A 13,867-nucleotide genomic window follows, 5' to 3' on the forward strand; every position below is an offset into this window, starting at 1 on the left:
ATTGGAAGGGTTATCATACCAAAATATAAACTAGAGACATGTAGGAAGACAAAAATACAAAAACTTTACGGTCACCTTAGGTGGTACCAAAATATGTCTTGGCCCCTGGACTACATCTACACACCACACACCCAGAGTGAAAATAACAAAACACAATGAGGGCCCTATTTTCGCCAGTGCCTTACCCATTATCTTCAACTTCTTTGCCATTTTTTACTATTTTTAAAAACATTTTCAAATAGTTCAAATAGTCAATCTACAAACTCACAACGTGTCGATGTAGATCATCTAGTTGAACTATTTGAAAATGCTTTTTTAAAGTACAAAATGGCAAAGAAGTTTAGGGATAATGGCTAAGGCACCAGAAAAAATAGGGCCCTGATCCTTTTCTTCCCCATTCTTCCCCCCAAAAAAATCCAAAATAGCTGATCTACAAGCGCACAGTGCTTTGCGGTGCGACGCATTGTGAGATTGTAGTTCAGCATTTTTTTTTGTTGAAAAATCTTCACAAAAAATGTTCTGAATTCTTAAATACATATATATATTTTTGTTTTAAGATTTTTGAAATACATTTCACCTATGTGCCCGTTTCACCTACATGCCCAAAATAGGGACACCAGGGTGATAAAGTGGATAGCACCCCAAAATTATTTTCTTTTTAAGGCTGGTTATCAGTCAACGCTGTTCGTACCTAGAGATTAGAGTAACTTTCTAGCCACTAGCCCGGGTAATAACTGCCCACCTTGACAGTTGATTGAATGGAGTTTAATTTATACTGTGTGTGTGTGTGTGTGTGTGTGTGTGTGTGTGTGTGTGTGTGTGTGTGTGTGTGTGTGTGTGTGTGTGAGCCAAGCTATGGCTCATAATGTAGCTCTGCACTTAATGCCCAGATTAATGGAGATAAAAGAGAGGCTGTGAGTTTGACATTAATTGCATTGGCATTTCAGTGATTTTTTCCCTCCTTACAGACGATGAGAAGTGGAGGAAGAACAAGCGTGTGGATTATCCAGCGTGTTTGGTGGATCAAATGGGCTGTGGAACCCTCTACAACAATTTCTCAACATTGGGCTGCTTTTTTCAGACACTCTTTTTTCAGACACTCCTGCACCTCCAGGTGTCCTGATACACCTCAACCATTGGTTCTCAAAGTGGAGTCCGGGGACCCCCAGGGGTCCTTGGGGGGATACCAGGTGTCCACAGCAAAATTAGTTAATAAAGCGTCACAATCATTTTAATCCCTTGATATCCATATTTACACTTTGGCTATTTTTGAAAAATCGTGAAAATGTGTGCAAATCTTTAAATCCTTTTTTTTTAAAGGGGACATTTTTAACACAAATATTTGCTTCTAGGGGTCCCTGGCACAACATATTTTCAGGTGGGGGTCCGTGGCCAAATACATATCAATTTGGGCAACTGGTCTAAACTAGTTTGGACAGTATAACGACAGCCTGTCCGCAACGCAAGTTTTTTCAGACGTCAGAATGTATTGACATGTACCTCAACTCTGAGTGAGTACAAATGGCACCAGGTTAAATTTAGATTTAAGATTTCTTGGTGTAGATTGGGGTCCCCATCCCACAGTAAAAAAAAAAATATATATATATAAAATGGTGGTCTGTGGCCAAATGCATATTCAACTGGGGGTCCTTGAAATGTAAAAACGTTTGAGAATCACTGAGCTTGACACCTTAAAGTAGAGGTCCCTCCATGATGATACTGTATAATTTCTCTATTTAATTTTAGTCTTCCACTGTATTTGACCTGTTTATCTGTTTAGTGGTTATATTTAGTTCCCCCATATTCAGTTTAGCATGAAATGAAAATGAACTTGACCTTAACCTGTATGGATGGGTGAGCATATTAAGAACAATAATAGTTTCACGATGAAACCGAAAGAGGGACAACATCCTTAACACTTAAAGGGGGTCTTTCACTGTTGGCGAAAGATTATCTCTGCACTTAAATGCTCAGAGCTATGAGCCATTGGCTTGCCTCTCACAGTATAAATTAGGCTTCGACCGTCAACCAAAACGAGGCCGTGTTCGGCGGGGACTACCAGGCAGGCTTGGTGGTGAAACCGACCGGCATCGATCTATTTCACTGCGTGTCCATGGACGAACCGTCCGCTTGTTCCAAAGTGCTCTCCAGCTTCTCAATGCAGGGCCTGATGGCCTGGCTGTGTACCTGTGCCATCTTCAGCCTACAAAGTGAAAATAAAAAAGGAGAAAAGAAAACGAAGAGATTTGTAAGTCAAGTCTCGCCCGGAGACGTCCCACATAACTCTTTTCCCCCGGACAGTTCCATTTCCGAGATCGAAGGAAACGTTTTTTTTTTTTTTTAAAGCGAGAGCAAAGGCGGGGGAAAATGGAAATGGTGTTAAAGCTGTAGACGTTTTAAAGAGTAGATTTACACTTACAACTAGGCTAGCAGGCCCCCTCTGGTCGTTACCCCGCGAGCTGCAGGCGCTTCAAGTCACAATGTCACAAAGCCTCAAGTCTTGAGCAAACCGCCGAGCACAGGCATTAATGTTAACTACTACACTAGTGTACGTGCATGCTATAACAATGACTTTCGCTGCTGGCTGACAGGCAGGCAAATCCATGAGTTTTGCCTCCTACCCAACTAGCTAATTTTAACTGCCAGCTACAATTAGCCGGCGCTGGCACGCATCGATGCCACCTAGCATGCACGCCAACAGCAACATTTAATGAAGCACTTCACGGGCAAAAAAAACCCTGTTGTCATATAGTTAGCCATTGTAAATATCGGCGCTAAACATGCCTTCCTGTCGTATTGTCGCTGTCGGGCAGAAACCTCCCATCTCCATAGTTCAACTTATGTTTTTTTCCCCGTAAATTAATGCCCTACTTCCACCTATCCCTTTAACAAGAGCGTGTGACTAAATAACTACATTCGATCCATTGGAACACGGTTTCGGACATGAGGCTTCTGCCCGACAGCGACAATATTTACCTTGGGGTGGATTTCTGAGCACCACAAGTGGTTTGTGGAACAGGCAGTGGTGCATTATGGGAAGTGGAGAGGCCTCTTGTCTAGATGCAGTGGTTCTCAAACTTTTTCATGTCAAGGACCCCTAAATTGACACTTACTAGCCCGTGGACCCACATTTGAAAAGATATGCCAGGGACCGCCATAAGAGAAGAATATTTTGTACGGCTCTAGCAGTGATTCTAAACCATTTTAATTTCAAGGACCCCCAGTTTGACATGCATTAGGCTACGGACCCCCATTTAATGGCATTTGTATCTCTGGGACCTCAATTAATATTGTAAAATTAATGTTAATTTAACTCTGAGAGTGTACAAATGGAACCAAATGGACCCGTTAGGGTCCATTTGGTTCCATTTGTACACTCTCAGAGTTACACACCCATAAGCGTCCATTTGGTTCCTATCCATCATTTAGCTGGGGACCCCCTGGAACCTCACGTACCCCTGGGGGTCCCCCGAGCCCACTTTGAGAACCACTGGTCTAGAGGCTCATCGCTGACAGAAATGCTCAATTCCTGCATCTCAAATACCAGTGTGTTTTCACATCCAAATAAATATAGTTGCTGTCGGGCAGAAACCTCCCATCTCCATGTTCTAACTTTTTGTAATTTCGTAAATGAACGCCCGACTTGATCATACCACAGCGTCACACAAAAAGGGCTTGTAGATCTGCTACTTTTGAATTCTGAAAAATAACAGCTTTGGACACCCAAAAGAGACGATATGGCATGATAAGCAAAACACAGGTTATGAGGTTTGCATTATTATTCAACCACTTCCAACCTGGTGTCCCTATTTCATGTCATTAAAGGGATAGTTCACCCCCAAATTACCTTTTTTTCTATCGATTTAGTCACCCCATGGAGACTTGAATTCATGGATATTTTTTATTTTTTTTGTCGCATTCCTAAGCCAATAAGTTGATGACCAGCAGCGGTTCCGGTAGGAGACGTCTCCTACCGGAACCACTTCCTACCGGTCCGCTAGTCATCAAATTATTGGCTTAGTAATGCGACAAAAACAAAAAAAGCGAAGCACAGAATCGGACTCGGAAGCGGTTAAACACTGGCTTTGTGATAGTTAAATACGGATGAAGCACCAAGTTAAAAGAAAATGCATCTAACACGCTAATAAAGTGGAGGAACTATATGCTCTTTACCTTATTGGGAGGACGAGTAAAAGCTTTGTGTTTGTTACATAAAGCTTTTAGGGTATGACACAGAGCCATGTGTTCATCATTTAGGCTGTGGCTGGGGTTAGGTTTGTCTACATTATCTAAATCACAACGAAAAAAGGCACCCAGCACGACCGACGTGCAGATAAATGGACTTCCTCATGAAACACACATGGTCGACGCTCTCCATCCGACCATAATTATCTACTTAAAATCCTCTAGACTTAGTTAGCTTTTTTTCTGTCAACACCAAAAAATGGCCAATCTACAACCTCACAATGCGTTGCTTTGCAACACATTGTGAGCTTGTAGATCATCTATTTTTGGCTAATGTTTCCCCCCCAGATTATGGATGCTGGGGCTTAAGTGGTTACGGTGGTGGGTAAGATTTTGTTTTACTAATTCTCAAACTGAAAAGCCTAGCCTGTGTGGTGCACTCTCCTGACAACAACATAATTGTAATTGCCAGCGGTTTTGCAAATAAAACTTCAAGTACCTAAAGATCCACAGACGCCCACATAAAAAGGCATAACAACACATTTCAAATCGCCTTTCAGACTCTCCCTCGGGTAAAGCTTTTTCGTAAATGTTTGCACGACACCGTTGCACAACAGTATTATGTAGTGTTAATCAGACTGATCGATTTAGTTGATTCTAGAAATATTAGTCGATTATTAAAAAAAAAGTCTGTGCTAATTTGTTAAGAGATTAATGAGATTATTGGATTAATCAAAAATATAAAAAAGATAGAATAATCGCAAAGATAATAATAGATATTAGTAGATCTCTAGACCTCAGTGAATGAGTTAACCCATTAAGAACTGGAATGCATGTGTCACTTTAGATTTCTTTGGCTATTCAAAAATAGCAGATATACAAGCTCATAGCGCGGCACCGAGTGCCACGCTATGAGCTTGTATATCTGCTATTTTCGAAAAATCATGATTTTTTTTTTTTTCCAAAAAAACTTAGGATTTAGAAGAAAAAAAAAATAAGAATCGCCTCAGGTCTTAATGGGTTAATGTGAGAACGGTGTGGTCTGTGTGTGTTTTACCTCCTGAGCAGCTCTCGTGCTTTCCCGGCCTGGGGCCGGTAGTGCTGCAGGGCGGCCAGACAGTGGCCCGCCAGCGTGCCGTAGCAGCGCTCCCTCAGGGCGTTGTGGCCCGCCGTGTCCCACTGGGGGAGCTCGCTGGTGTAGCGCCACGCCATCAGCGTGTGCTCCAGCACGCACTCCCACTCCTTGTTCCTGAGGAGCACGTGGCCCCACTCCTGACACGACACCTGGGCACACAAAAGGGGGTCGTTAGGACAATAAACACTTAATAAACCCCCAGGGGTCTTCAACATGGGGGTCCTCAAGAGATACTGCAGACGGGGCCACCAAATCTTTGTGTGATAGATAGCCATTTCTTCTTGTACATTTCTTTGTTTTGATTGTATTGCTGTATTGTTGTATTGTGCTTTGGCAATGTAAACGTATGTTTTCTCATGCCAATAAAGCCCTTTGAATTGAATTGATAGCCTAGGACCTTTAAAAAAAAAACATTAACCATTTGAATCCTAGCAACATCCCTTTTCTGAGGGGTAAATTAGCCTAAAATAGCAGATCTACAAGCTCACAACAACGTTAGAAACAAGCACTGTACTCTGTACTGGTACTTTATTTTGGGGAACGTGAGATGGCTGTATTCATGTTGAATTACTCGACAGAGCTTCTCTCTACAAGCCTGGCAAACTAACCCGGTCGCGTGAATAATTCACATTATCATGCTAATGTGAATTCACACGACCGGGATGGTCCAGTGCATGGGTTCCCAAACAGTGGGTGGGGACCCAATTGTGGGTCACATACCGTTTTGTGTGGGTCGCAAGTTTATCCACGTTTTTTTTCCCCTTCCTTTTTTTTTTTTAAATTATTTTTATTTCAAAAGAATTTCATAAAATAAAATATAAGATGAAAACAATTAAAATAAATTCCACAAATGTAACTTTTAAGCGGAAGTGAAAATAACCAACCTACAATTGTAGATCAGCTATTTTCACTTGTTTGGGTCCCGGGCGACATACCGTTTCTCTTTTAGGTTACAGGCTAAAAAGTTTGGGAACCACTGCTCTAGTGCAACACAAAACAATGTTGCTGTTACTGCAAGTGATGACAACACCAATAGATGAAACAGGCGGAATATATATGTTTTTCTTTTTCTAATATATTATTGGCAGAATCTTCTGTTTGCGCTGTTTGCTTCTAAAAAAGGTGTGACGTAGACTGCATTCTCAAAGTGGGGGGTCCAGGGACCCTCAGGGTTACTTGGGGAGGGGGGGTTCCAAATGAACTCTTATGGGGGTCCTTGAAATAAAAAATAAATTAGTTGTAAAGTTAAGTTTGAGAACAAATTAGAAATGACATATCGTCTCTATCGGGTGTCCAAAACTGTTACTTTTCAGGATTAAAATTCAAAAGCATTAAAAGTAGCAGCTCTACAATCTCAAGCTTCGCACCACGTTTCGAGCTTGCAGATCTGCTACTTTTGATGCCTTTGTGTGATGCCGTGGTATGACACAAAGGCAGCGACGATATAACAAACTAAATGGAATCACTACTTCTGGTTCCTCACTCATAGAGCACAGAAGCAACAGATGAGGATGATGGATGATGAACAATAAATCGATACCAGTCGATATCATGGCCAGGCTCAGACTTCAGATCCTATTATAACACATTTAGACCGGGAAAGAACCTGTGTCATTTTTTTATTTCTTTGGCTATTCAAAAATAGCAGATCTACAAGCTCACAGCGCAGCACTGAGCTTGTAAATCTGCTATTTTAGAAAGATCGTGAAAGTTCGTGCAAATCTTGAATATATATGTATTTTTAAAGCAAACCTTTGTAACTCAAATCTTTGCTACTGGGGCTTCTACAAATGTCTTCTAAATCCTACAGTTTTTTGAAAAACATTTTTCACTGGTACCCCCATCTGAAAATATTTAGTTCCAGGGACCCCCATGAAGCAAAGATTTGGGTTATAAATGTTTGCTTTAAAAATACATATATATTCAAGATTTGAAACCATTTGAACCCTAGCAGCCTCCCTTTTCTGAGGTGTACTGTACATTAGCCGAAAATAGCAGATCTAGATTTGAAAAATAGCAGATCTACAAGCTCATAGTGTGCCGCGCTGTGAGCTTGTATATCTGCTATTTTTGAATAGCCAATGAAATCTCAAAATGACACAGATGCGTTCCCGGTCTTAAGGGGATAAACAACAAGGTGCTGTGCTGAGAGGTTCAGGATGAGGGATTAATAGAATGGCCCTGCACCCACACACACACACACACTATATAATGCTCCACAAACACCTTTAATAGACAGTGTTTTGACCCTGTTAAGGATCTTATTGATCTGGTTTGACCTGACAAAAAGATCCTTAACAAGGTTGGAATTGTTCGTCTGTCTATTAAACAGGTTTTTGTGGGGCCTTATAGTGTCTGTTTTACCTTTTAGGCTACTATACAACCCATGGTTCTATTACAGTTCAACATCCCTTTGCCGTCCCTATTTTGGACATGCCATTAGGGCTTGTGCAACATGTACAACATCAAATATGATATTTTGGACCAAATACTTTTGATGTTATGACGATAATATATTGTAACTTTAATATACATTTTCTTCTCTTTTCTTGTTTTAATGTTAAAAAAAGCAGATCTACAAGCTCATAGAGCGGCATCGAGTGCCGCGCTATGAGCTTGTAGATCTGCTATTTTTTAATAGCCAAAGTGTAAAATAATGCTTTTTAGCTCAAATCTAAAAATGACACAGATGCGTTCCAGGTCTTAACGGGGTAAGGAGTAGTTCACCCAAAAAATGACTTATTTTCTATCAATTACACACCCCATGAAGCCTTGAATCCATGCATTTATTTTTGTTTTTGTGGCATTCCTAAGCCAATAATTTGATTCCCGTCTCCTACCGGCTAATGTAACCGGTAGGAGACACAAAGTAGATTATTTGTGTCTCCTACCGGATACACACCCGGTCATCAAATTATTGGCTTAGGAATGCCACAAAGACAAAAATAAATCCATGAATTCAAGGCTTCATGGGGCGTGTAATTGATAGAAAATATGTAATTTTTTGGGTGAACTCCTCCTTCCGAAAGTTTTGACAGGGTCATTCTTTCCTGTGTCTCCATTTTCTTGAAAAGAAAAAAAAGAAACAGTTACTCACTTTGAACGCTAGTAGGTGAGGATATGCCTTCCTGTAACAGTGTGCGTCCCTGTTGGAGCAGAAGCGCGAGTATGGTATGGATCTGTAAACGATGGTCTTCTTCAGCTGCAGGTCTTCCTGGAGATACTTCAGATCTGAGGTGAGGATCCTGGGCTCCTGGCTCTGGGGAAACAAATAGTACACATCAGCCTTTGTGTAACACTACATACTGACATGGCATACAGATCTTGCTAGAAAATAAAAATGTAGTCCACAACAATGTACTGCATTTAAAACAAAAGATGTATGACTACTTTTTATGAATAATTATCAGTAATGCCTATATAAAAATCTTTTTGGGTAAAGGGCAATAATAGATCAGCCAGAACACGTCAGGTCAGACTATATTACATCACTTTTCTCTAACGCAGCCTTTAAAGATCAGGGAAAGGCAACACTTATGCCATTATCACGATAATAAGCTATACAAACTGCCAGACAATTATAAAGTCTGACGCCACAAAATCGATATTTGATATATTGCCCAGCCCGAGCTGGGCTTTTTTCTGTGTCTTCACGGTGTTGAGACTCGGGAGGGATAATAAAACAGTTGCCAACCTGTGCAGGCCTACTCTCCTTCCACACTGAAAACTGATCAGGAATCAATGAGGACATAGATGAAAGAATCAGACCGATAATCAGAAGAATCGCTAATGGGATTGGTACCAATAAAACCCCTATGATCAATTCCCAGCGCTAGCTACAGCACAGAGCAGAGACAGAGATCTCCCACGCCCACTGGTGTACAGTAACAAAGTACATTTACTCAAGTACTGCACTTAAGTACAATTTTGAGGTATTTGTACTTTACTTGAGTATTTCCATTTTCCAATACTTTTACTTCTACTACTACATCTCAGAGGCAAATATTGTACTTTTACTCCACTACAATGATTTGAAAGCTTTAGTTGCTAGTTACTTTGTAGATTTTTATTTTTTATTACAAAACATACATTAACCACTTCAGCCCTATATACATTTTGGCCATTTGAAAATAGCAGATCTACAAGCTCACAATGCCTCGCATCGCGACGCATTGTGAGCTTGTAGATCGGCTATTTTCAAAAGAGTTTTATACATTTGAAAGCTGGAAATGGGACTTTCTGCATAGCGAGTACTTTCTACTTTTGGTACTTTAAGTGCATTTCGATGCCAATACTTTTGCACTTTTACTCAAGTCAATTTTGAATTCTGGACTCATACTTGTAACGGAGTACTTCTACATTGCAGTATTGATACTTTTACTTAAGTAAAATATTTGAGTACTTTTTCCACCACTGCGCCACGCCCAGCCATAGTTCTGCCGTTTTAGCCGTTACCGCAGGAGTCTTGCGAGAGCAGATTGTGCCAATACACTGATAAGACTGTGTCTCTGCTGCACCCTGCTGTGTGTTCTCCAACTTTTTCATGTCAAGGACCCCCAAATTGACACTTATTAGCCTGCGGACCCCCATTTGAAAAGATATGCCAGGGACCCCCCCCATGTAAGATACGATTTTGTACGGCTCTAGCAGTGATTCTCAACCATTTTCATTTCAAGGACCCCCAGTTTAACATGCATTAGGCTACGGACCCCCATTTAATGGCATTTCTATCTCTGGGACCCCAATTCATATTGTAAAATCAATGTTAATTTAACTCCGAGAGTGTACAAATGGTACCAAATGCACCCGTTAGGGTCCATTTGGTACCATTTGTACACTCTCAGAGTTACAGACCCATAAGGGTCCATTTGGTTCCTATCTATCATTTAGCTAGGGACCCCCTGGAACCACCTCAAGTACCCCTGGGGGTCCCCGGACCCCACTTTGAGAACCAATGCTTTATACCACTTAAACCCTGTACTTGGATCGGTGCTTGTCAAGGACCCCAAAATATGATATGCATTTGGCCGCGGACCCCCACCTTAAAAAGGTTTTGTGGCAGGGACCCCCAGAAGAGACGATTTGTCACAAGAAGTGCTCGTCAGGATGGGAGGTCCCCAGTTCAAATATGGCTATTCCCCCCCCATCATCGCACAGATGATGGGAAACAATTGTGACGATTATGACTAAATAATTGCGATTATCTCAAATAATTGCGATCAAGGCAATTATGTAATAATTGTTGACTGACGGGGCCTATAGCCAATACCTGTTCCACCAGGATGAGGGACCTGATGATCTGGACCAGCTGCTGTTGAGACAGTGGAGTCTGGTGGTGCTGGTCCTCCATCTTGTCACAGCGTTCCTCTGTCCTGACTCTCCACACAGCGCCCAGGGACGAGTCCACTGCACCACAACACATGATCAATACATATTAATCAGATAAACACATGCGTCAATAATAAATAATGGCCACATAGTGGTCACTAAGACCCCCAATTCTTCCAACTTTTTTATGTCAAGGACACCAGTTTAATGTGCATTAAGCCCAGGGATGAAAGCAAAATAAAGTCTCACAACTGAAAAATGCTCTTTGTCCAAGTCCTAATCTATGTGAAATGGCATGAAAAAAACAACAACAACAACAACACGGTCTGTTTCCTAAACAATTAGCATATGTAAAATGAAGATTTTTATCATGCTAGCTAAACCTTTGTTCCCCCTGTTCTACGGCATATACAGCCAACCAACCAGTTGATGAAATGCTGATTGAGGCCTCACTGAACGTTTGCCTTTATGAAATGTCCCACACCATTACGCTTTTATGGACGATGCTTCTGTATTCTATTGCTAGTTTGAGCAATCCAAATGCGGCGCATGGCATGCTTTCATTGAAGACATGCCGACTTCTATAGAATCCAAATGAAATGAAATCTGTCGTGGCGACTGACAACTTGAATCCATGGTTAGGCCCCAAACCACCATTTGATACAATTTTGTTTTCATCTCTGGAACCCCACTTTTAAATCCCAGGGTTTATTTAACTCAAGAGAGTGTACAAACGGAACCAAATGGACCCGTGAGGGTCCATTTGGCTCCATTTGTACACTCTCAGAGTTACAGACCCGTAAGGGTCCACTCCATTCGGACAACCGGTGGTCTCCAGACCGGGGACCCCCAGGGGTCCTTGGAGGGGTTCCCCAGCTAAACGTGTTAATATAGCGTTTAACCACTTTATCCATTTATACGTTGCGCGTATAAATGGATAAAGTCACTTAGTGCCGTGCTGAGAGCTTGTACATCCGCGATTTTTGAAATTGTTCAAAAGAATATCGAAAATGTTTGGAAACTTTTCAATAATCTAGACATTTTTTTAAACATAAATCTTCTCTTCCGGGGGTCCCTGGCACAGGATATTTTCAGATGGGGGTCCGCGGCCAAATATATATCAATTTGAGAACCACCACGCTAGACTATGTTCGATATAGTCCATAAATGTATTTAACGACACTGTTTGTTTTCTTTTATTGAAGGCTGTGTCAGCGGAATTTAAAGGCGTTGTTTTTTTCACACTTACGCGACTGTCCACGCCTCGACGTTATAACTGCACTTCTGCCTCTCTGGGACAGAGGCGACGGGGCCAGGCGAGCACTGAGGATCTCCAAGTAGGACCTTCTCATCCGGGCTAGGGACAAAAAACAAAAGAAAACCACCACATTAAAACCCGATTAAAAGGTCTGGGTATTTTCCAGTCTTTGTCAAGCTTGGTCAAAGTTATACGGTTTTCATATATATCGTTGCTGTCGGTCGGGCAGAATCTCTCCATATCCTAACGTTTTGTATTTTTCGTAAATTAACGCCCTAGTTGATCATAAGACAGCATCACACAAAAGCATCAAAAGTAGCGAGCTTGTAGATCTGATACTTTTGAATTCTGAAAAGTGGCAGTTTTTGACACACAATATACAGTATATATGTGTATGTATATATATATAGATGTGTATGTATATGGTATGTGTGTGTGTGTGTGTGTGTGTGTGTGTGTGTGTGTATATATATATATATATTTCATAGAATTATGACTATTTTAAGACGTATAACTCAGTCATTTACAGTAAGTCCAGATAGATAAGCTCCAGTATAAGCTCATGGAGATCCTTATTAAAACAGAACATTAAGAAAACAGTTAGCCTGGATGGTTGAGTTTAACATTACTGTTCTGAAACATGTTTCATTTTTGACAATAATCCCCCATACACAAAACAATAACATCTATGAACTGAGATCACTAATAATGGAGAGGGAAGCATGTTATAATATTATTAAGAACAGATCTAACTAACTAACTTATCAGATATTTTAGGCAAGCAACACCCAATACCACATAATATATATAATAGTAGACCTAATTATATGATTTATAGAAAAATAGCAGACCTACAATCTCTACTATTTTCAGTATTATTACTATTTTTAATTTAATATTTTAACGACCACAAAAGGTTAGCAGATCCAATTTCTTTTTTATTTTAACCACAAAAGTTCACCTTTGCACGTTTACTCCACTACAACTATTTGAAAACTTTAGTTACTTTTATAGGTATATTTTGATTATACAAAACATACATTAACCACTTCAGCCCTATATACATTTTGGCCATATGAAAATAGCCGATCTACAAGCTCACAATGCGTCGCCTTGCCACCCATTGTGAGCTTGTAGATCTGCTATTTTCAAAAGATTTGAATACATTTGAAAACTTGTGAAATTGGACATTCTGCATAATGAGTAATTTCCATTTTCTTGGCACTTTAAGTACATTTTGATAGCAATACTTTTGTACTTTTACTCAAGTACATTTGGAATTCCGGACTTCTACTTGTAACAGAGTATTTCTACATTGCAGTATTGATACTTTCACTTGAGTAAAACATGTGAGTACACGTATACCACCACTGGTCCACATTTTCACCAACTTACCAGCAATTTTGGGCTGTGGATGAGGGATCTCCACCAGGGCACGTCTAGGTTGGCACACAGTAGTTGCCATCTGATCTGTAAACCCTCAGCCAAAAAAGGCGCAGAATAATGATCTGCTTAAATGATCAACGTGGAAGCTACTACTGCTAGATCAAACCTCACCTCCTCAACCCCACAATTTGTCCCAAACCCAGGGCTGCAAACAATTAAAAGTCTCCCTGGATAAAAGCCACAAAAAAAAAAGTCTGCCTGGATGCTAATTAGCTTTTAGCTACAGTAAAGTTCACTGGCTCTGCTCTGCTTGCTGTTGTTGTGTTGAGTTGCACTGATCACGCTCTAATACATTTATAAACAACACAAAAATGAAGTGGATCGACCCTAAACTAACGGAAAGTGACATATAAATAAGGTTCCCGTGTTTATAAATATAAATAACGCTAATAATGAAAGAGAAGGAGCAGCATGTTAACTTGTTGTGTTTCCCCCTCTCTCTCTCCCACTACCAAACTGTGTTTAACATACAATGAATGCAGCGCGCGACGCGCTGGTTGCCGCGCGGGCGTGGC

At 40.7% G+C, this 13,867-nt stretch overlaps 1 protein-coding gene across 1 annotated transcript; it reads right to left on the minus strand.

Moving 5' to 3' along the window:
- Positions 1 to 337: 337 nt before the first annotated feature.
- Positions 338 to 13,791, minus strand: LOC311040689 (uncharacterized protein). Its single transcript, XM_084051017.1, has 6 exons — positions 13,302 to 13,791; positions 11,898 to 12,005; positions 10,590 to 10,726; positions 8,418 to 8,579; positions 5,243 to 5,469; positions 338 to 2,203 (listed from the first exon to the last, which is right to left on the minus strand). The coding sequence occupies exons 1-6, from the start codon at positions 13,369 to 13,371 to the stop codon at positions 2,101 to 2,103; spliced, it is 807 nt and encodes a 268-aa protein (XP_083907143.1). The 5' UTR covers positions 13,372 to 13,791; the 3' UTR covers positions 338 to 2,100.
- Positions 13,792 to 13,867: the final 76 nt, after the last annotated feature.

Source organism: Gymnoscopelus microlampas (genome assembly GCF_963454915.1).
Source record: "Gymnoscopelus microlampas genome assembly, chromosome: 24".
Classification (NCBI taxonomy): Eukaryota; Metazoa; Chordata; class Actinopteri; order Myctophiformes; family Myctophidae; genus Gymnoscopelus; species Gymnoscopelus microlampas.

Bases quoted from the DNA above. Each gene is read 5' to 3' on its own strand.
- LOC311040689 (XM_084051017.1), bottom strand. From the start codon at position 13,371: ATGGCAACTACTGTGTGCCAACCTAGACGTGCCCTGGTGGAGATCCCT. The intron at 8,580-10,589 runs GTATTGGCTATA...TTGTTTCCCCAG, and splicing joins CCCTCATCCTGGTGGAACAG to AGCCAGGAGCCCAGGATCCT. The intron at 2,204-5,242 runs GTAAAACACACA...TTCACTTTGTAG, and splicing joins GCACGAGAGCTGCTCAGGAG to GCTGAAGATGGCACAGGTAC.